We start from the raw sequence: 22,174 nt of genomic DNA, 5'->3' as shown, positions 1-22,174 counted from the left end.
TTAAAGTAGTATAACATAGAGTTTACATAAAATATAATTAACACCATTGGGAAAAAAGAATAAGGAACAAAGTATAAAACTCAGAATGTGGTTTCTTCAATTTCAATATGTCCTCTCCCACCTCCAGCCCCAAAATACAGCCTTGAGGCAGATGGCAGCCAAGAAAAGTAACTTCTCCAACTCTTCTAACTGTCAGGTTGTACTGAGGAGAGGGATCCAATTTCTTTAAGATAGATCCAAGTACAAACTTTGTACTATTGCTTTATACTACAAATAAGATAAGAAACATTGAAATGACCCAACTTCTCAATGCTTAAAAGTCAATACAATATGCACATAAAATATACAAACTTCTATACATATTGGATGATATGTTAATTGTTTTCTATTTTAAAAAGCACCAATTCTATAAAATATATTATTATCCATGTATCTTTTCTATGTATTTTTTATAAAATCTCCTTCTGGCTTTTAAAAAAGAAGGCAATCATTTTGGCTTCTTGTTTATGAAATTCTTACCTGATGACATGATCTCTCCCAACATTACCTTGCAACGGTTACAAATTACTTTGGTATTTGCTTTTGGTTCCTGTAGAACAGAAAAATGTCATTTAAATGTCATTCAGCTTTCCTTAAAAGGAATATATAATTTTAACATAGTCCCCAGAGTATACATTGAACTTTACATTTTATGCTGCCCTCTACTAAATACTGGGAATGCATTTAGCTTGTGTGCATAATTCACATGCACAGAGATAATTTCCTTTTTCTGCCTTAAGATAGAATGCACACATTGGCTTTTTCAAACCTAGCCACTTCTTGATAATCCAAATGTTGCCAATAATCTGAACAAGAAGCACTTTACATTTCTAAAAACTATTTCCAAATAGCCATAATTTGAAATGGGCAGATGGTGGGCAACAAAGGCAGAGAGAGTTAATGACTTGCCCCCACTCATGTGTATAGAATACAGAAGAATCAGAATTTGAACTCATATTGTTTTGACTCCTAATCGAGTGTAATTTATGTGTAAGTAACCTATAATTTATAGCCTCCCATAATTCAGAAGTTAAAATTATCTAACTTGTTCATAAAATTCTATTTTTTTTTCCATTTAAGATATGCACTATAAACAGAAGGATGAATAGTGTCATTGAGACAAATTCCTGGAGGATTCTTAGATTTCAAAACTTCTTAGACTTCAAAAATTCAAATTCATTATGTAGGATACATGTTAATTAGCTTGCATTCACCAAATTTGTAAACAAAGAATGCTTCCTTTCAAATACATAGTAATAGCTCTGTTAAAGCCATAAAACATCCCTCCCACCCAGATATACTGCAACATGGCACACATCATGAAGAAATGGTCAAGGAAAAAGAACTCTGCAACTCTGGACATAAGGTCATCCCTTCTGGAAAACTGCAGAACAGTGTAGGGTGAAGTGAGAAGGGCAGTGGCTCTCTGATATGGAATAACATATGTATTAATTAATGGAATAAGTTAGTGGATCAGTATAAATTTGAGTACAAGTAATTTTCCTTGATATAAATGAATATTTCCTGACAAGTTGCATAAGATGCACATTTAAATTTAGTTCCATAGACAAGCTGCTAGTAACTGAGAGAGTTTAAGCTTGAATCCAGATAAAAAGCTTATGCTTTTAAGCACTATGCTCAGTGTTTTCCAAACTACAGGTCATATGTCATTAGTGGGAATCAATTCATGGAATTAATTCCATGGGTTATAGCTTGTCTTTAAAAATACTGAATAGAAAGCATGACTGCTTCAAACATCAGGTAGGTATTACTTCAAGAAATTTTTACTTGTAGTGTGTTTATATAGCGTACACATGCATGTGTGTGTATGTGTGTGTGTGTGTGCATGAATGTATATATGATCAGACATTGATGTAAAAATATATCTCTTACTTTAGTTAAAAATCAAATAGTCAAAAGCAATTGTACAACTTATACTGGGGTCCATATGTCTGACTCACTCTTTTACCCAGCCTCAAATCCATGTTATAGTGAAAATCCATAAATACTCCCCAGCTCTTTTCCATATCAATGATTCCTGAGATGAATCCTTTCATATGCTGAAGAAATCTACGATAATATAAAAACATATCCTATTTTTCCCCGGTCTAGCCACAGGATTTGCACAGATTCTCTGGTCTTTCTCTAAAAGTCTCTGCTGAGGAAACAAGCAAATATGAACTCTTTAAATCAGCTCACACCTGGCTCAAACATTTATCAAGGTACACCAGGTGGGGCCCAGGGACAGTACCATCCCTGGCCAGGACACTGATAACCTTGCATCCAGCACATTGCACATAGCAGAAGCAGAGTCTGGCCAAGATGAGTGATGGGATAGTGTCATTGAGACAAATTCTGTCTGTTCTGAGGAACAGACAGAAACAAAGGAAGGTACCAGTTTGCTCAGTTCCAGGAAGAGAGCCCTGATAGCCAGTATGCTCAATTGTAAGGGTAGACCTTCTGGCAGTTTCATGCTTTTTACAATAAGATCTATCTATACAGTTCCAAAGAGGTGCTGAAAATAATTTTTAAAGGATGTTATTTTATACAGGTGGAATTTGACCATTTTCATTAAATCTTATCAAAAAATGTAAGCATTTTACTAAAACCTAATATCAGGTATTGGTACAGCGAAGTTTGTGAAGAAAGAATTTTTCTATTCAAAGCAGAGAACTGTCAGGTGCTTTATTATGCAGTTCATCTATAATTGTTTTCACATAATATTTCTCATTGTCTTTCAAGTGAGTAGGCAAAGTGTTTTATTCTTTGGGTGTTTGTTTTTAAAATAAGATTCTACCCTTATCAGACATGAGTGATCAGAATCTTAAAATCTGATCAACAACTAGCTGGGTGTGGTGGTGCATGCCTGAAATCCTTATAATCCCAGTGATTTGGAAGGCTGAAGCAGGACGATTGCAAGTCTGAGGCCAGCCTTCATAATTTAGCAAGATCCTATCTCAAAATAAAATAAAAAGGGTTGGGGGTGTGGCTTAGTAGTAGAGAGCCTCTGTATTTAATATATAGTACCACACATAAGCAAAAAAAAAAAATCTGATCAATAACAAGCAAATTAGCTCAAACAACCAAATTAATGGATCTTCATTTAAATAAACCTATAGTAAAAGATGCTTTTGCAGAGAACAGAGTATTAGGGATTTAACTCAGGGGAACTTGATCACCAAGCCACATCCCCAGCCCTATTTTGTATTTAATTTAGAGACAAGGTCTCACTGAGCTGCTCAGCGCCTTGGTTTGCCGAGTATGGCTTTGAATTCGAGATCCTCCTGCCTCAGCCTTCAGAGCTGCTAGGATTACAGGCATATGCTACCATGCCCAGCATAAAAGATATTCTTAAGGCAATTAAGAAATTTTGTCAGGGCCTGATATTCTATCATTTATTATTATTAGGTGTGATAATGACAGTAAGGTTTTGTAAAAAAAAAAATCTGTATTTTTAGACATATATTCTGAAACATAATACTGGATTTTGCTTTAAAAACACTTTAGCAAAACAAAAAAAACCCACTTTTTAAATCAAGACAATTGGCATATTGAAGGTCATAATATTATTCTTTTTATCTTTGTGAATGTTTACAAACTTCACCTGTTAGGGTCTGTAAACAAGTCAGGATGGGGCCTGGCAAATGTTACAGTCTGTAAACAAGTCTGGATGGCGCCTGGCATTTTGCCAGAGGGAGTGGTTTGTGAAGTAATGCCAGCGAGCCATTAAGTGTGGAGATTCCTTATTGGTTGACTACTATATCTAGTTTATGTTAATTAAGATAAGCTATGTGGAATGTATATATACCGCTCCTGTCCTACAATAAACGGCTCCCACTCCTGCTGTATCAATGTACACAAGTTCCTCGTCGCCCCGCCCCCCCCCCTTATTTTGCTGCGTCATTCACCAACATATTTTTTCTAAGAAAACAAAAGATTCACTTATGAATTTAATAAAACAAATTACCCAAACCAATAAATTATTATTCAGTACCCCAAGAATGAATAAAAAGATAAAGTTGTTGGTCATACTTATCAGTAATAGTATAATCAAAGTTCAATGCTGCTTTTATTTTTTTTATTAAACAGAATGAAGTTATAAGTCTGGCTATACTTTTTTTTTTTTTTTGAGATGGCCTCTTACTATGTTGCCCAATCTGGCCTTGAACTCTTGAACTCCTGGACTTAGGCGATCCTCTTGCTTCAGCCTCCCTTATGCCTGGGACTACAGATAGGAGTGAGCTACCACATACTGGCTATACTGGCTCATATTTTCAAAGTTTTAAATAATATGAATTTTATAAATGGTGGAGATGCCATCTTTGTCCTCCTATTCCAACAGACAAAACTGATAGTATGTTGGTACATGGGAAAAATGTACAAGAGATGACAACCAAACTGCAGGAATAGGGGAATCTTCAGCAGAAATTGTTTGAAAATAAGAAGCACATCCTGCCACAGCAGTGGAGGCACAAATAAGATTCTGTAAACTCTAAGAGAGTGCTGAAGGAACAAAATAATGTTGGGCTCTATGTGCTGTTTTTAAAATCAGATCTTTTTAATTAAGATTTTCTAGCATGTTAATTTTGTTTAAAGAGAATCTGCTTTGTAATGCATTTTTCTTGATCTACGCTTCAAGGAAATAATAAAGCAAGTTGAGTAATAAAACAGCCTAACAGTGTGGGAACTCTACAGAGCAAACCTCAAAGAAAGACATTGTTGGGGACTAATTAAATCAATATATCTGAGAGATGGCAGTGCTGCTCAGAGAGGTGGATTAGCCTCCTATCCTCGTTTTTATTTTCCTTTGTATTGTTTCAATTTCTAAGGACCCTTGATATTGTCTCGCCAAAAAAAATGTTTCCCAAGAGATACCATTAGGATTCTGTATCACCATGTGACATTTCAAACCCCTGCTAGATGGCTAGACTGGGTGATATGAGAAATAGGTTTTCAATAGCACAGAGCAGCCTTGTTCCCAGAGGAGCCTTGAGAGCACTGTTTAAGCAGTCTCTCTAAATTTATGTTACTATTTTGGTCACAGGCACACTCTTTCAACTGCTACAATATGCAATTAAAGAGAAACTTCCATCCAGACCAACTTGAAAACAATCTTGTCAACTGCAGCTTGTTATGATAGTAATTTCCCATACTGTCCTTGATAACAAAACCTGTAGTGTCTAAATATGAAGAATCTTCTTTCAATTTATAAGATAGCTGTTTACAATGAAGAGAAATACTTGTAAGTGGCATCACATAACTGACGAGAATGTAAATGTGAAGAACATATCTCAGCACAGAATAAAGAGTATCTAAAAAGGGAAACATGCCTTCTCTTATTTAATCTTTCTCCACTCTTTTTCCATTCACCCCTTCTAAATATTTTTAAGATGTAGAGTTTATTCATAAAAATGAAAAACATGTAAAATAAGTAAGTATATTTAGAGTAAAACATAAATTTAATAGAATCATCTTAAATGTAAGTATAACATATTAACTTCATACCATTTATCTCTTAAAACTACAGAATGTTAAAGTGCTTCAATTTAAAGCAAACCATATTTACATAAAGGGATTTCTTTTTGTGATGAGACATGAGGCATTTAATAACTTATAACTGACAACAACTTAATCTGGATATTTGACAAATTTCCTTCAAAATAGTTCTATAAACTAATTTATAATGTGAGAGTTGTTGTCTGAGTGTTATATGTTTCCTGTAGCAGGTCAGTTCTGATTACAAAAATTAAATGAGGCAGTGAAATTTAAAATACAATGTGTTTGTTCTTACTAGTAATCAGGTGTTGAAATGAAGATTCTCTAGCAATGGTTTTCTTTACTTTTTAAATCATATCTGTATTGACTGGCTATTGGGGAATGATTCCTTACAAGGGCCAAGTCAATGCTACTGATTTTCTTTTAAAATAAAGTAAACCACTCATTTTCTGCAATGAGAAGAAACTGTCTTCTTCCTAATGCAAATTATTTAGCAAGGGCCATTCTGATGTCATGCTGTTAAGCACCAACTTAAACACTACAGCATAAGCCTGATTTCCATTCCCCAGCTCTTTCATTTTCCTCTTTTTCCTTGATGGAATCTGCTTTTATAACATCAGCAGAAGTCTAGACTATGGGCAGACTCAGTAAAATCCCTGAATCTAATTGTATGGTACATATCCCGGTACACTTCTAATTTAAATCAGACTATTGAGATTAAAATGCACACAGATTATGAAATATTATCCAAAACAAGAAAGTAAGGCATTTGGTTTATAAAATGGTAATATTCCTAAATCTGCATGAAGAAGCTCTCTTCTCCAGCTCCTCCAACCCATGTGTGTGCTTTTGCATAAGACTCTTCTTAAATCAATAGAGCAGAGCTAGAGGACAGAGGCAGTTGAAAATAATGGATTTGAGCCTTTAGAACGGTTTCTTTAACAGGCTTTGAATTAAGAGAAGATTGGGGAAATGGGTATCTAAGCAAATCTCTAAGTTAGCATGACTGTGAAAAGATATTTTACCAATTTAAAATGATTACAGAAAAAAGCACATCTCAACTGGGAATGGTTCAGGTCTTACCTGCCACAAATCATTTCTTATATTCACCAAGAAGAAAGAATCTCCAATAAAACAGTCATTCTCTCTTGGGTGAAGTGGCTTATTAGCAAAGGGGTCAGGATGACAACACCACTCTCCAATGAGAGCTCCCCAGTTCTCACTCGGCAGTGGGAGAATCCTGAGAAGCTTCCTGGTGGAAAGAGGAAAAACAATTTTTCACAGCACAAAATGGAACTAACATTTTCTTAATTAAATCAGCATGAAAGATGAAAGAAACTCATTAGCCACATGCTTGCAATGTCAATTTCCCCCCAATTATAAAAGTAATATATACTCACTCTAGGATGATTTTGAAAATGCAAAGAGGTATAAAGAAAACAAAATTCATCCTTTTCTCACTACCCAAAGATAAGTAACTACTTTTTAACATGATGTGTATTTCTTCACCACCCTTTCAAGAGATACATTTGTGTATATACACACACACGTTGTCTGGGATCAGAGAATACATACAAACTGTATCTTGCTTTTGTTTTATTTAGTTATACTATGATTCATAATGATTATAATATTCTATTCTATAGGTTTGTCAAAACTTTATAGATCATTCCCTTGCTGTTGGATATGTAAGATTTGAGTTCTTTATTATCAATAACCCTGTAATGAATCAGTACATGTCTGATTATTCCTTGGGGAAAAAAATCTTATCAGTGGAAGACTATAAGCACAAATGATATGCATATTTTTAAGCTTAATACCCATTTGTTGACTTCCTTTTCAGAAAGTTTGTACCAATTTATAATCCTTTCACTTATCCTCTTCTTATTTGAATCGTTTTTTTCTGTCTTTGCACAAGTGAAAATATTTTCAATACTGCTTTATTGACAACTCTTAAATTACTGGTGAGACTGAACTAGTTTTTATATTGACTGGCCACTGTATTTCTCCTGTGAATTGCAATCAGAGTACTTTCCAATTGAAGCAATAGTATGTTCTTATTGATTTTTAAAATATATTCTACTATTTTATTATCCCTTTGTCTATCATTTGTTATAAATATCTTTTCAGTATTACTGTCTTTTAATTTGGTTTATATGTCTTAAGTTTTAAATCACCTAACACTTTCTTCTGTGATTTCTTCTATTACTCTAATAAATTTTTTTCTGAAATAATTTTAGATTAATAAAAAAATTACAAAGATGGTACAGATACTTCCCATATATACTGTACCCATCTTTCTCTAATGTCAATATTTTATATAACCATGATAGATATGTCAGAACTACAGACTTTAATCTGGATTACACCAGTTTTTCCACTAATCTGTGACAGTTTCTCAATCTTCATTTTTCAAGATCTTGATATATTTCAATAGTACTTGTCAGGCATTCTATAAAATATCTTTCCATGTGAATTTGCTTGATCTTGTCTTATGATTACAGTGGAATAATAGGTTTGTAGAAAGAATTCCACAAAGGTGAGGTATCCTTCTCATTATATTATATCACAGGGTATATTATATCAACATGACTTTCATTGATGATATTAATCTTAATCATCTGGTTCAGGGGTTATCTGCAGTTTCTTCCCCTAGTAAAACATTAGTAAATTAATGTATATTTAGAAGTTTCAAGTTAAAATATTTGAGCTGTGATTGTGTATTTGCGATTTAAATTAAATTTATATATATGTATGTGTGTATATATATATATGTGTATGTATATATATGTATATTTTTTTAAATAATTCCCTTGTTAACCTTCTCTTTTGTCTCCCAATTAACTGTAAGTATCACAAAAGGGCAATTCAACTTAAGAGAGGGAAGACATTTCACTTATAACTTTAGAGGACAGAGGCAAAAACAAGAAAGGCTGATTTTAGTTTAAAGTAAGGAAGAACTTTCCCTTTCAAATTAGGATATGCTGCATCATTGGCATCCTTCAAGCTGCTGGGCATATGGAGGATATTGAGAAGTGATTCTTTCAACATGCATTTCCTTGAGTATACTGTGAATCAGTCATTCAAATACATCCAGCCCTTTTTCTTAAGGTACTCACATTCCAATAGGAAATACAGACCTATAAGCAAATAACAAAGCCACATGCAAAACGTGCTTATAACAGAGTGATGGGACTCCAAACTCTTGGGGGTGGGGAGGGGTTGTATAGATTACTTTGAAAATTTGATGAAAGCATTAGCCCCTTTCCTCAAACATACATTTTCACATGTACACATAACCCGCATTTGATGTAGGGCATTCAGGATACCCAAAACCAATCCTTGAATTCAGGGCAATTTGCACAAAGTGCTAGGAAAGTAGACGTATATGAGCTTTAGAAGAGAGATAACATCTGAGCTGGCCTTTAAAGGATATATAGAAGTTCTACAGACAGTGGAAGAAATATACAGCATCATGGAAGAAAAGATATAAAGGCAGACACTGCATCTTTTTACATTACCACTATATTCTTACCTCCCAAAACATTTCCTTAAATATTTGTTGATGGAATGAACTAGCATATTTTGATAATTATAATGTGTGAGACCTCTGGCTGGGTCTACTGCATACTGGGATGAAAGGGTTAACAAAGTCTTCCCTTTGCTGCTTGAGAATCTGATCTTTGGTTTAACCACCTAGTTCTGTTACCCTGGAAACCAGGTAAGATCCTAGGCATCAAATATATTGCTAGGCAACACAGCTTACAGTAAAAATGATCCTTGATTGGTAAATTGCATCTGGACTGGGAAGAATTTGTGAAAGTGCTATGAAGATCTAATAAGAACGCCATGCTTTGAGCTTCCCTGAATGCATTCTCTTGTGGAACCCTAGAAACTAGCCAAAGAGTTCTTACAGACTTTGTCTGCCAGGGCAGCAACTACACTTGCCTGATGTGATCATGTGATTTGTACCTAAAACTGTGTCTCGTAGCCAGGCAAGAGTCCTCAGATTCTTGTATGTGAGCTGTCACTTGTATGAACTGCTGCATAGCCTTTACTGAGAAGTTTTCTTGATACTGCCCTGTTGGCAAACTGGGAAAAAATGTGTCCTGTGGTAGTTTTGTTAGTCTGCATGTTTACACACAGCATTGTACATTTAATGCTCACGATTCTGTGACAGAAGAATTACCATTCCCTTACAGGGAAGAATAGTGAGGCTCAGATTGTTAAATAATCTTCACAAGTTCACAGAATCAGAGGTGATGACTGATGCCAGGATCTTAACCCAGGTCTTCCTGGCTCCAAAATTAAACTCTTTCCCTTAGAATATATTCCCTCTGCTAGCAATGCAGAATAGCAATAGAGGAAACTGGGGAGGTGGGATGGCGGTGGACTATTTGAGGAGCCATATACCATGCCAATGGGTAGAACTCCATATTATAGACACATGGGAAGCAGTATAGTATTTTGGGAAGGGAAGTGACAGGTCAGAGTGTGATTTTTGCCAAGAAGCAAGAAGGCAAATAACTTGCCTGTTAAAAGAGTAAAGGCTTGAATAGGATCCTGGATCTTCTCCATCATTAAAACTCTCTGGGGCTGTGGCTGGGGCTCAGTGGTAGAGTGCTCACTTTGCAACTGTGAGGCCCTGGGCTTGATACTCAGCACCACATAAAAATAAATAAATAAATTAAAGGTATTGTGTCCAACTACAACTAAAATAATAATAATAATGATAATAATAATAATAACAACAACAACAACAACCTCTCTGTCTCCTGACATTCTTCTTGTAGGGCCAATAAACAGACCTTCAAAAATTCCATATGTGATCAAAGAAATGAAAATGCTTTTATAGAGATTTGGGAGATTCAATGCACATTAACAGAAAATATGGGATTTCAAACTTAACTTGACCCCATATCACACTGAATAAAAGTCATAATGCATCCTTTAACCATCTACGTAAGACATTGGGAGCAAGAAAGTGCCTAATTTCCAAGTCATTGCAATGATAAAAGAATCTTTATAACAGAAAGAAATTTTTCTGATGTTTTGAAAAAAGCCATAAAACCTTAAAGAACAAAAGGTGTATTTTAATCACAACTCTACTGAAAGTATATCTATCCAAAACCCTGAAAAATGTACTTTGATATGATCTACTTCCTGAGAGAACCTTCAAAATAAAATAGATACCATTTTTTTTTCAAGGTAGTTTAGGTTAAAAAACATCTGGAGCTAAGAAAAAAAGTGAAATGATTTCTTAATTTTTTTCTGAGCTTAAGATCAACAACATATGTTCATAATAAAATAAAATTTGCTAGTTATTTTAATGCATCATCAGCATATTCTTTTAGAAAATAACTTATGCAATTTTAATAAATTCTACTAATTAATGATGTTTTACTTGATACTTAAGCACATATATATATATATATATATATATATATATATATATATATATAGTCCTGTACCTTTAAAATCAGTCATTAGTTAGTGATCATAACAATAGTAGTAACAGGGCTTTTAGAGATGGATTAAAACCAAGTGAACATTAAGGGTCTTAAGAATAACATCAAGACTGGTTTGTGGCTCAGTGGTAGAGTGCTTGTCTAGCATCTGGGTTCAATTCTCAGCACCACGTACAAATAAATGAATAAAATAAAGGTCCATCAACAACTAAAAATATATATATATAAAATTTTTAAAAATAACATTAAACATCTAAAACTCAAAATATGGCTATTGGAATTTATATAAATTCAGGTGACATTCTCCAACTAGTAGGCCATGAATCCTCTAAAACTAGCTTTACATTTTAACACTATTATTATATAGTATGATTAGATTTTAAAAGTATAGTAATTTTATTCCAAAAGCTTATACAATGTTGCCAATAATCCAGTTTGGGCTCTGCCTTTTTTTTTTTTTTTTTTTTTTTTTTTAGTGCAGGAGATCGAACCCAGGGGCTTCTGTGCTAAGCATATGCTTTGCCACTAAGCTATACCCCCAGTTGTGCACTTTTTAATTGCTTTGTTTTCATTCACTAAAGAAGTAACTTCACTCACAGAAGTAGTTATTTTCAGGCTACAATTACAGTTGGTGTGCCAAGAGGACCAACCAAGCAGTTTGAAAATCCATCATCTCCTGCTTCCATAAAGCTCATTCTGCTGGACTCCTAGAGTTTCAATGCCCTCATGAGTGTTGGACTGAAACCCAGTGTGCAGGTACAGGTGGAAAGGTTGTACTATTCCAGAGACCTCAGGAGAATACTCCTTTCAAAATGGTCTGACAATCAAAAGGGCTGGGTCTGAAAATCTGTTGTGTTAACTAATGTCATTCAAGTCTGACATGAATTTATTTCTAAAAACCATAACAAATTTCAAACACAATGACCACTTCACTGTTTCTTAGACTATTCACAAAGTAATTTTATTATGATTGATTGATATTGTGAACTGTTTAGTTTTAACAAGAGAAAAATCAAAAACTATACATTTTTTAGACAAACTTATACATATAGAAAAACTTGGCTTATTTATAAATTAGAGAACTGTATGTTTTTAAAAAAGGCATTAGTTTCAAATAACTAAAATAAATTAGCTCAGAGCTTATGACCCTAAATAAAGAAAAAAATTGTCATTCATTAGCAGATTTCATGTGCTCATGCATTAAATGTTAAAAGCCATTAATGAATCTTATTTGGTTAAATTGTCCCTATTAAAAAAAATAAATTGTCCCTATATCTTATTTCCATAATTTGCTTGATAGCAAGTTAAAAAAAAAAAAAAAAAAAGGAACCAACTTTAGCCTTGCACTATCTAAATCATCATGATTCACAGGAAACCAAAGTACAACTTTATGGGGTTCATCAATGAGAAAATGTCATGCCAATAGGACTCTGTCAAGTTTACCTAATCCAACTTCTTCATTTTACAATGAAGAATGACTGCCCAGAAAATTAAAGTGCCTTAATTCTAAGATAAGAAAGCTAGGTACATGCTTTGTTGTATATTGCTTAAGAACCCACTGAAAGATGTCTCTGTATTTCTGTATTCAATATACAATCTTTGAATAAAAAGTTACCAATGTTCGCCAAAAAACAAAGACGACTTGGTGGCAGATATTCACTCTACCCATACCTACTAGAGGAACACCCACTACAAGTCAGTCAGCGTAGTCCATAGTATCTTCCTGGGAAAGATATTTATAATAATATGATTTTGATTATAACACAGACTCTTTTGGAGAAACTTTGGCCTGTTTTTTATTTAAGGACTACAAGAATCGTCCTTATCACTCACATAAAACAAGTAACCAAACCAAAGTGAGAAGACCATCCTGGTTGATACCAATAGTCAGCACAAGATCTCTATGCAGAGCTTGGAAGAAGCATAGCCTTTCATTGTACAGACTCACAGGGCATGCTGCCCGAGAGTGAGATGTAAGCAAAGACTTAAGTCACTTACTAAAGATTTCTCTGTGCAGCTCAAGAGGCATATGCAGGCCAGGCTCACAGATGTGGTATGAAAAGGCTTTCAGGTAAGACTTGCTTAAATGAAGTGAGAGTGAAGTCTACTGTTTATCTTCTCAGAGAGAGAAAATCAAAAAGGTGATTCATTTCTCTGATGCATAGGGACTATATGAATGAGAGTCCTGAAATAAAACTGTTTGAAACACTGAACTAGAGAATTTGCTAGTGTGCTAATAAGAACAAGTCAGAAAAGAGAGTAGAAGGAGTCTCTAAAACCAATTGAAAAAAATCTTGCCATACACCTATTACAGTGTATGTTACATTCCTTAACTCTCCTGACAAGTTTGGGAAATGGGCTTTAGCAGGTGCTGAGGCGATACAAACAAGGCCCCCCAGCACCTAAGTAGTAAGGTTGGAGTTCAAATCCAGGTTCTATTCTCCTGCTCCCCCTCTACCCTCACAGCTTCCCAGCAGTCAGGGATAGGGAGAATGAGTGCTGTCCTTCATTGTTAGCCTCCATGCCCTTCTAGTTCTCAACTCCATGATTATAGACAGAATTAAACAAAACAGAAAATACAGTTCCTGATAGGAAAAGCAGGCACTGTAGGTGAGAATCTTCAAAATCCTTCTCCTTTTCCAGTAAAGCACAAATATTAGCCAATAATGAACAAACCATAGCCCCTAAGTGGCACCAGGAAACATTGTCATGCTGAATTTAACTTATTCATTAAAGTTAACTGTAACTTCCAGGTTAACTCCTGATATAGAAGTCAGTGTTTCAGAAATTTCAAATGAGAATTAGGCCAAATTCTGAAATGGACTGAGAGGAGGGCAACATTTGTGGCTGAACAACAATGTAAACCGGGATCTCTTGGACTTTCAGGATAAAGTGGGCCTGTCACCAAGCAAGCACTCTGTGGCAACTTCAACCCTTAGGTAATCTGAGCAAATATGTTCCTCTCTCCTCAGTAGATATGAAGCCATCTCATTTCTCACTCAAGATAATCATTCTGAGGATAGTCCATTTATAACCTCTCCTACAGGAGTAACTTTGTGCCTTCTCATCTACCTGGGATACTGCCAGGAATCAGGAAGCAAGCAAGAAAGGCTAGTATAAGACCAAAATAAACACACCAAGGTTTATTCAATTCAACCTAGCAAAACTATATTAAGAGCACACTATTCACCAGGCACCGTGCCTGATTCCAGGAATGATGATGATGATAAGAATAATTATCACAGTAGCTAACATAATAAATGCTTACAATGTGCCAAACATTGCTATAAACATGATCATTTGATCCTCTCAACAACCCTATGAGGTAAGGCCTATTGTTATCTACATTTTCTCAAATTGAAATTTAAGGCATGGAGTGATTAAATAACTTGTCCAAGGTCACACAGCTAATAAATGTCAGATACAACTCATTCTAACTTCTCAGTCTGTACTGCTAGCCATTAGCCTACACTGTACTTTCAAAAGTGGCATAAAGGATACAAAAATCAAAAAGACACTCCATGCCTGCCCCCAGAGCCTAGAGTTTAACTGTAAAGACGGGCAAATAAACCTTAAATGAACATCTAAAGCAAACCAGGGTTCAGGAAGACTCCCCGTAGTTCAACTGGCCCTGCCAGTTGAATTCTGAAGTACAGGCAGGGGCTAAACAGGGAGTGACAGGGTATGGGTACATTCAGAAGAAGGAGTAGCTTCCATAAGGCCCCAGGGTGAAGAAAAGCATAAAGAAACTATGGGATGGCATGCTGATCTCCAGAACTGTGCACAGAATTTGAGCAAAACACAATGGTGTGTTTTGGGAAGGAGGGTGAAAGAGGGCTGAAGTGAGGGCGAGAGGTAAACATAGGTGAACTCATAAAGGAACTAATGTGGCATGCTGAAGATTTAAGGAATTTATCCTGGAAAAAAATAGGGGACCATGGTAGGGTCTGAACAGGGAAGACAGTTGCATTTTAGAATCTCAATAGTGCAGAAATGGGTCAGAGGAGGGCAAAAGCAGAGGAAGGGTTAGCAGATAAGAAGCTAGCAACAGGTGTCACTAGGTGAGGAGACAGTGGCCCTGACTAAGGCAGTGGAGTGGAGGAAAGTGGATTGAGGTTCCCAAGGAAGTAGCCACTGTAGCTGATGACTACACTGGAAGAAAGAAGACCCCAATGCAATGCCACAGGGTTCCTACCTTGACGACACAGGTAGAGGCTGACATGACTGAGACCAGAGCACTGGAAGAGGAGCAGGTTTCAGATATGAAGGATCCATTCACTCATAAGTCTCAAGACACTTGACTCAGGAAACCCATCAAAGAATTCCAAGGTACTTCTTTAAGTATTTTTAAACAGTAAATAGGTTTTCATCTGTCTTTCCAGATCATAAGTGATGAGAAGCTGAAAGCTCAGGGGGAAGGATTTGTGCACAGGAAAAAACAAGGCTGATGGGAGGACCTCAGAAGACAAAAATAACAGTAATAATTTTAAAAGTCGACCTGGGAATGCAAAGGAAAAAGCAAAAGAGCCCTTCCCGTCTCAGTAAGGTAATCACAGCACATCACAAGGAGAATGGGTTACAAGATTAACCTAATCACTGAGAAAAGGTTAATTTGTGCTCTGTATGCTCTGTTTTAATAAGCAGGGGAAATAGGAAATGGATTTTAGAAAGGCACAGAAAGAAATCATCGCTCAGATCAAAAGTCCTACTTCACAAGCTCCGTGAGGTAGAAAAATTCACATCGAAACCCTAACTCATCACTGTGAGGGACTAAACAGATGAGATAGACCCCACATCTCTTCAGAAGAGAGGTGCTTCAGGAACCTGTCCCAGCTCCTCTACCAAGACCAATCATCCTGCCTCAGCGAGCATCCTGTGGTTCCCCTTTATCTCCGTGAGAAGAGCCTGCTATTCTGTGATTGCTGGCAAGGTCTGTGGTTGATTTTGTTCAAAATGACATTACACTGGCTCTCATTTTAAGAGCATACATTTCTCCCTCGGTAATTAACTTCAAAAATTATAATAGCAAAAGGAAAAAAGAAAAAAAAATATTCCCAGGCACAGAATCAATCAGTATTAATTGCATTCCTTACCTGTCCCTTATTATGACGTCACCGCAGGACTGGCAATAAAATGTGCAACATTCTTGGGCTTGTAAGCTTTGATTAAATATTGAAATCAGTTCTAAAGAAAATCAATGAAATAGCGAGTCTTAGAGATTTGGAACAAATATATTAGCATACTTAAAGGGTTTACTAGTCACAATAAATTACCATCAATACACACTGTTTATGATCTACGCAGACATACACATTTAATTAGTATTATCAGATGACTCAACCAGAAGCAAACACTGCGAAGTGTTTTCAAAAACAACAGATTTGCCAAGAGTTTCAGAGCTAGGCATTGCCCTAGATTACCCATATAACACACGGATGAGTTTCTGCTCTCATTCTATGAATACCTGCACCAGGGGTAAGTAAAGATGGCCTGCTTCCTTCACCTCTAGCCAACTAGCAGATCTTCCTTATGCTCAGTTTTCCTCTGCTGTCCTTAGGTAGTTTGTCATCAGTGTGACTGCTAGCACACAGAGCTCCTAAAATGTATGTTTAATCTGGGTTTAACAAGGTTTATATCCATGCTGGCACATTACCAGGATATACAAACAAAATGTATGTCTTGAAACTTGTCTTTCTGGGGCAGGTCCCTGGAAACATTATAGTTTCAAAGAAGAGTCCAATCTTCCAAGACCAAAATTCAATTTCTGATGAAAGCTGTGAGAAAATGTTGAAAGTAATAGGGAAAATGTGTATTTTTCACAATATGAGAAACAGCAGCACAAGGCAGCATGCTCCCTTAGTTTCTGTTATTCCATTTGTAGAAAATAAAATTTTTTTCATTAAAAAAAACTAAGATATTTGCCTATAAAAACATGATTGAAGAAATGAGGTCATAGCCATTAGAAGCAAGAAAGTTGAATTTGGTTTGGGTTACTTTGTATATATTTTAAAGACAAAAAAAAAAAAAAAAAAAAAAAAAAAACTGATGCTAGAAAATTTAAACCTTGGCAATTAAGAACTCTAGTTTAACTTGTAAGGGTACACAAATTCCTATAGCACTAAGGTGAAAAAAAAAAAGGAGACCTAGGTAAGACATACAAAATGTTCTTTATAGACCAATAAACAAATTTTCAAGGAAACACTACCCTCTGCTGGCCACTGGGTCAGGTTTAAAAGCCAGAACTTTTAAATACAGAGGGATCCTGGGAGAGCAATGCTTCTGGGGCTGAATCCAACACCAGCGGTGTTGAAAATTCCAGGTAGCCAGTTCCATTGCTGGGTCACAAATCTACCTATATTATGCTCACAATAGTGTATCAGCATGATGTCTATCGTGGTTGTCCTGAATAGGGTGTTCTTATGAAAAGCGCATTTTTAACAATCCCTGAAACAACCAAATGCTAAAAATTTCAAGTCACTTCCTACAGTACAATCTGATTCAAGTTCATATCATCAAGTATATACCTGATATTTATTTATTCATTCATCAAATATTTATTTCCTACCTATGATCTGGAAAGCACTAAAGCAATTAAGTGCCCAGGAATCTACTTTACCCTTTCATGCACCATGTAACAGGTCTTTGAAATTTTCCTTTTCAGATACCTGAGTAAAATGTTTTATAAGCGTAAAGAAATAGGAAACCAATGAACACAAACAATATGCAAACCAACATATGGCAGTCAATTTATTTCATCCTATAATTAATTTCAGTTTTGCAATTTGTATGTTCACAGTTTAAAATATGGGTGGGCAATAACTCAATTCTATTTCCCTGCAGGTCTCTATTCCTCCATCCCTAAAACCACAATCCTAGATAACACTGAGGCTTTCTTGCCTGTCTTTCCCCAGCTCACAGACTCCACACAAAATTCCTGCTATGGTTATTGTTGCTAATGGAGAAGGTGATGACATCAAAGATATAGACTCCCACAGCCTCTTCCTGGAAACCAGTACTACCTTGACCTGGTGTTCAGTACACTCAGGGAGTCTGTTAGTGTAGTTTTCCACCTCATTTTCCTTTCCATGATTATTTCAACTGTCATTCTCAGTGTTTATCCTAAGCCACTTCAGCTCCATGATATCTTTCTTCACTGCCCCTTGTTCTTAAAACCAACTCTTACCATCAAATTTATTATTTGCTAAGCCAGAACTTTAGCAAAAGTTACTCTTAGGCACAAAAGGAGTGAAACTTACTCTACTGTTTCCCCTTTTCACATCATTTTAATCCTCCAAAGCATACTACTTAGACTTTAAGAAATGTAATAAACCAATTATTTTTTCAATAAATAATGAGAACTTACATAAAGAAAACTTTTCTACATCCTTACTGAATCAAAGTGTAATTTGAATTTTGTATAGAGTTACAAAAATACTGTGTTTGTAAGTCACAGTGACAATCAAAATCAAATTATGCATCACATTCAACTTTAGGAACTTTTCATGTGCTGTTCAATTTGGAACAGTCTCTATATGGATGGGATAATTTTCATCATTCAGTTCTCTGGTCAAACATCACCTACTCAAAGTGGCCTTCCCTGACTTCCTACCCTCTGCTAACCCTAAGTCATCCCCTATTCCATTATTTGCTTTACTTTACCTATAATGTTTTTCTCACTATGCAATAAATTATTTGTTCAGTATCTATTCTCTCCCATTAGCATTTAAATTCCATGAGAGTAGAGACCTTCCCTAGCTTGTTCATTACCATGTCCTCAGCACTTAGAGCAACCCATTGCACAGAGTATGAGGTAAGCTGTATGTTGAATGAATTTCCATACAATGCTTTAAGATCAACCAGGTTTTGCACAATTACCATCTGATTTCATTTTCACATTTTCATATCCCACTGTGAGCCAGGAAATTTTAGTTAAAGGAGAAAAAAAAAAAAAAAAAAAACAAGGATTCTAGGGGAAAACTCTGTACCTTCCATTTGATTTTGCTGTGAACCTAAAAGTGCTCTAAAAAACAAAATCTATTTTTAGAAAGTAAAACACTAAAAAGAAATAAATAAAGCCCAGAAAGTTTAAGTGACATGTTCAACTGCACATAGCTAGTAAATAGCAGTGCTATTTACACCCCAGATCTTCTCTCTCCTAGCCCTTCCAGGCACTGATAAGGAGTCTTCACCTGGGAAAAGTTCAACTTAAATAATAAATATCTTTGATTACTAGCAAAAATGTAAATGAAGAATGGAAGTGGTAACCGACTCACTTGTGCTGAATTCTGTGTGTGCCTGCAGCCGAAGGTGCAGTCCATCTCCAGCGACATACTGCAGTCCACGGCAAGAAGAAGGTACAAGCCTGACCTCTGCTGGGAGCCGAACCTCTGTGCAGCCTGTGGGGGTTTTCATCTGGAGCAAGGATGGCATTATGGAAACATCCATGGGCATACCTCCTTCTTTTGGCTCCCTGATAATTAAAAATAAAACCCAAACAAATTATTTTCCTTTGATGAAAACCATACAATAAAAGAAACAAAAATGGATAAACATCTCTCTGTTCCTTTTCACTAGAGACCCTAAAATCATTGCCTCAGAAAAAAAGCAGCAAACAGATCCTAAAGGAAACCAAGCTACACTAGAGTCTGCGCAGGTCAGAGAGTACCCTTCAGTATCATGGCAAGCTCAAAGTCTCAAAACACATTTCTTATCCTTGTGAAAACCTGCCTTAAAAATCACATTGTACCTTAACTGATATACAGAGTTTTGATAAGGAGAGCAGGATTAAGTGAAACAATAGATACAAAACAAAAACTTTCTGTCCAATTTTAAGAACACTAAGAATGAATGGAAAAAAAAGTGACATGTGAATCCCAGGTATGAGAGGACTAATTTAATTTATGATAAACACTAATTACTATACTCAGTATCGGCAACAAAAAGTAAAATGCAGTCCCTGTCCAACAGGAATGAAAAACATAGAAGGGGAGAGGACATATACAGAAGTAATTGTAAATAACAAAGAAAGCGCTGATGGCATATATGGAAATGACTTCCTCCCATAAAGCTGAAATGTGCTCCGCATTGTAACAGAGGTGCAGAGAACCATGGTTATTTTTTAATTTATTTATTTTTTTGGTCCTGAGGATTGAACACATAGCCTGGCTCATGCTAAGCACCTCCTCTGCCACTGAACTACATCCTCAACCTCCCATGGCTTCTTCTTAAATGCAGAAGGCAAGCTATCCACCTAATGTCTCATTCCATCTGTTTGAGAGTTACCTAAGAACAGAGGGCAGAACATGTGTTCAGGGGTGAATCTTGGTTAGGCTTCTTCATTTGTCTTACAAAGTCTTTTTTTTTTTTTTTTAAAGAAAGAGTGAGAGAGAGAGAGAATTTTTTTAATATTTATTTTTCAGTATTTGGCGGACACAACATCTTTGTCTGTACGTGGTGCTGAGGATCGAACCCGGGTCGCACGCATGCCAGGCAAGCGCGCTACCGCCTGAGCCACATCCCCAGCCCCTTACAAAGTCTTAAGGTTACTTAATGGCTAGTACCTTTTCAATGTATATGGATCTTGCACTTCTTTGGGAAAACAGAATACCAAGAATCTGAGGTTTGTTTTTTTTTTTACAAGTAAGACAGTCTCAAACTCTTGAGTTTAAAGTTCAATTAAAAAAAAAAAATTATACTTAAGAAATAATGATTCTCAAAGGCAGGGATCAGAAAACTTTCTATAAACAGTCAAACAGTAACTATCTTAGGCTTTGTGGGTCATATATGGTCTCTATTACATATTCTGTATTTTTTTTCAAACAATCCTTAAAACAATCCAAAGCCTATCCTTAGCTCATAGCTTTTACCTAATCAGGATATAGGTTAGATATAACCCAAAGACCACAGTTGCTAGCCACTACTCTAAAGATACACTGTGTCAATTTTGCTACCTCAATGATTTCCAAACTGGATGAAGTTGTTGACATTTACAGGTCCCTCCAGGGAGACCACTGGGTGCATAAGTTGGCTAATCACCACTCCATCTCTGGGTTGCCACTTTTCTTCCCCTTTAAAAATTCAATTACATGAAACTGAGCAAGGTAGGTATCAATGCAAGGATAAGGGAAGCACAGTAGTCTGGCATGGATGTGAGAAGCCAAGCATGGGGAAAAGAGAATACACCAGGAGAAATATTAGGTGTGGAAGTTGAACCCTAAGACAGATAAGGAAGATATCTAGGCTGGAGATGGAAGGGGAGCACAGCATGGGGTTTCAGAGCCTACTTGGCTCAGGCTGTTATAAAGAAATACAGTCCTGTCTCACTATCCATGGGGATTGATTCCAGAACCACCAACAAATACAAAAATCCACTGATGCTTAATTCCCTTATATAAAATGATGTAGTATCTGCATATGACCAGCACACATCTTCCTATATATTTTAAATCATCTCTAGAATAAAGTATCTAATACAAAGCAAATACTATGTAAATAGTTGTTTTACTGTATTGTATAGGTAACAATAATGGAAAAAGTCTTTACATGTCAGTACAGATGCAATTGCTTTATGAATTATTTTTGATCTGAGGGTGCTGAACTCAGATCTGGCAGGATAACTGTACCACGGACTGAGTGAGCTAGATAACTCTGATATCTCTTCCTCTTCCTATAAAGACATTAATCTTATCACAGAGCTCCACCTTCATGACCTCATTGGAAACCTGATTACTTCACAAACCCCACCCCCAACACCATCACTTTGAGTAATTAGTGCTTTAACATATGAATTTTGGAATTTTGGGAGGACAGAGCATTCAGTCTAAAAGAGGGCCCAAGAGGTATTTACAATGAATAGGGAAAGGGAAAACAGCAAAGCATGCCAGGAGAAGACTAGTTACACAGGGAGACTGGCCAGGGAAATAAATACCATGAGATAATAAGGGCAAGTATTCTTAATGTGGGAAATTAGAGATACAAAGAGAAAAAGGAATAAAACTAGAACAGATCCTATAGTTGTGGAATAGAGTTGGAAATATCTGTGTGAAGCCATGTTTTTTGATGTATGCAGAATAATATAAACATAAATGTATGTATGTATATCCAGAAATAAACATTACATATAAGCCGCACACACACGCGCGCACACACACACACACACACACATACACACA

At 36.0% G+C, this 22,174-nt stretch overlaps 1 protein-coding gene across 3 annotated transcripts in view; it reads right to left on the bottom strand.

Annotated features, from left to right (window-relative positions):
• The window catches only part of Ube3d (ubiquitin protein ligase E3D), a 161,066-nt gene that overhangs the window by 131,510 nt on the left and 7,382 nt on the right, over positions 1 to 22,174 (bottom strand). For all 3 annotated transcript variants that reach the window (XR_009225901.1, XM_046432132.2, XM_058575920.1), the window contains exons 2-5: positions 19,277 to 19,473; positions 16,097 to 16,187; positions 6,619 to 6,787; positions 520 to 589 (exon numbers count right to left, since the gene is read on the bottom strand). Coding sequence is in view for 2 of the 3 variants with exons in the window: in XM_046432132.2 (XP_046288088.1) it covers positions 520 to 589; positions 6,619 to 6,787; positions 16,097 to 16,187; positions 19,277 to 19,473 (527 nt within the window). In the remaining variant the exon portion in view is untranslated. The remainder of the gene's footprint in view (positions 1 to 519; positions 590 to 6,618; positions 6,788 to 16,096; positions 16,188 to 19,276; positions 19,474 to 22,174) is intronic.

Source organism: Marmota monax, unplaced genomic scaffold, assembly GCF_021218885.2.
Source record: "Marmota monax isolate L192 unplaced genomic scaffold, Marmota_monax_Labrador192_F-V1.1 WCK01_AAM20220418_F8-fsc00013, whole genome shotgun sequence".
Classification (NCBI taxonomy): domain Eukaryota; kingdom Metazoa; phylum Chordata; class Mammalia; order Rodentia; family Sciuridae; genus Marmota; species Marmota monax.
Note: the sequence above shows the minus strand (reverse complement) of the source record. Positions and strands in the feature narration are given on the sequence as shown.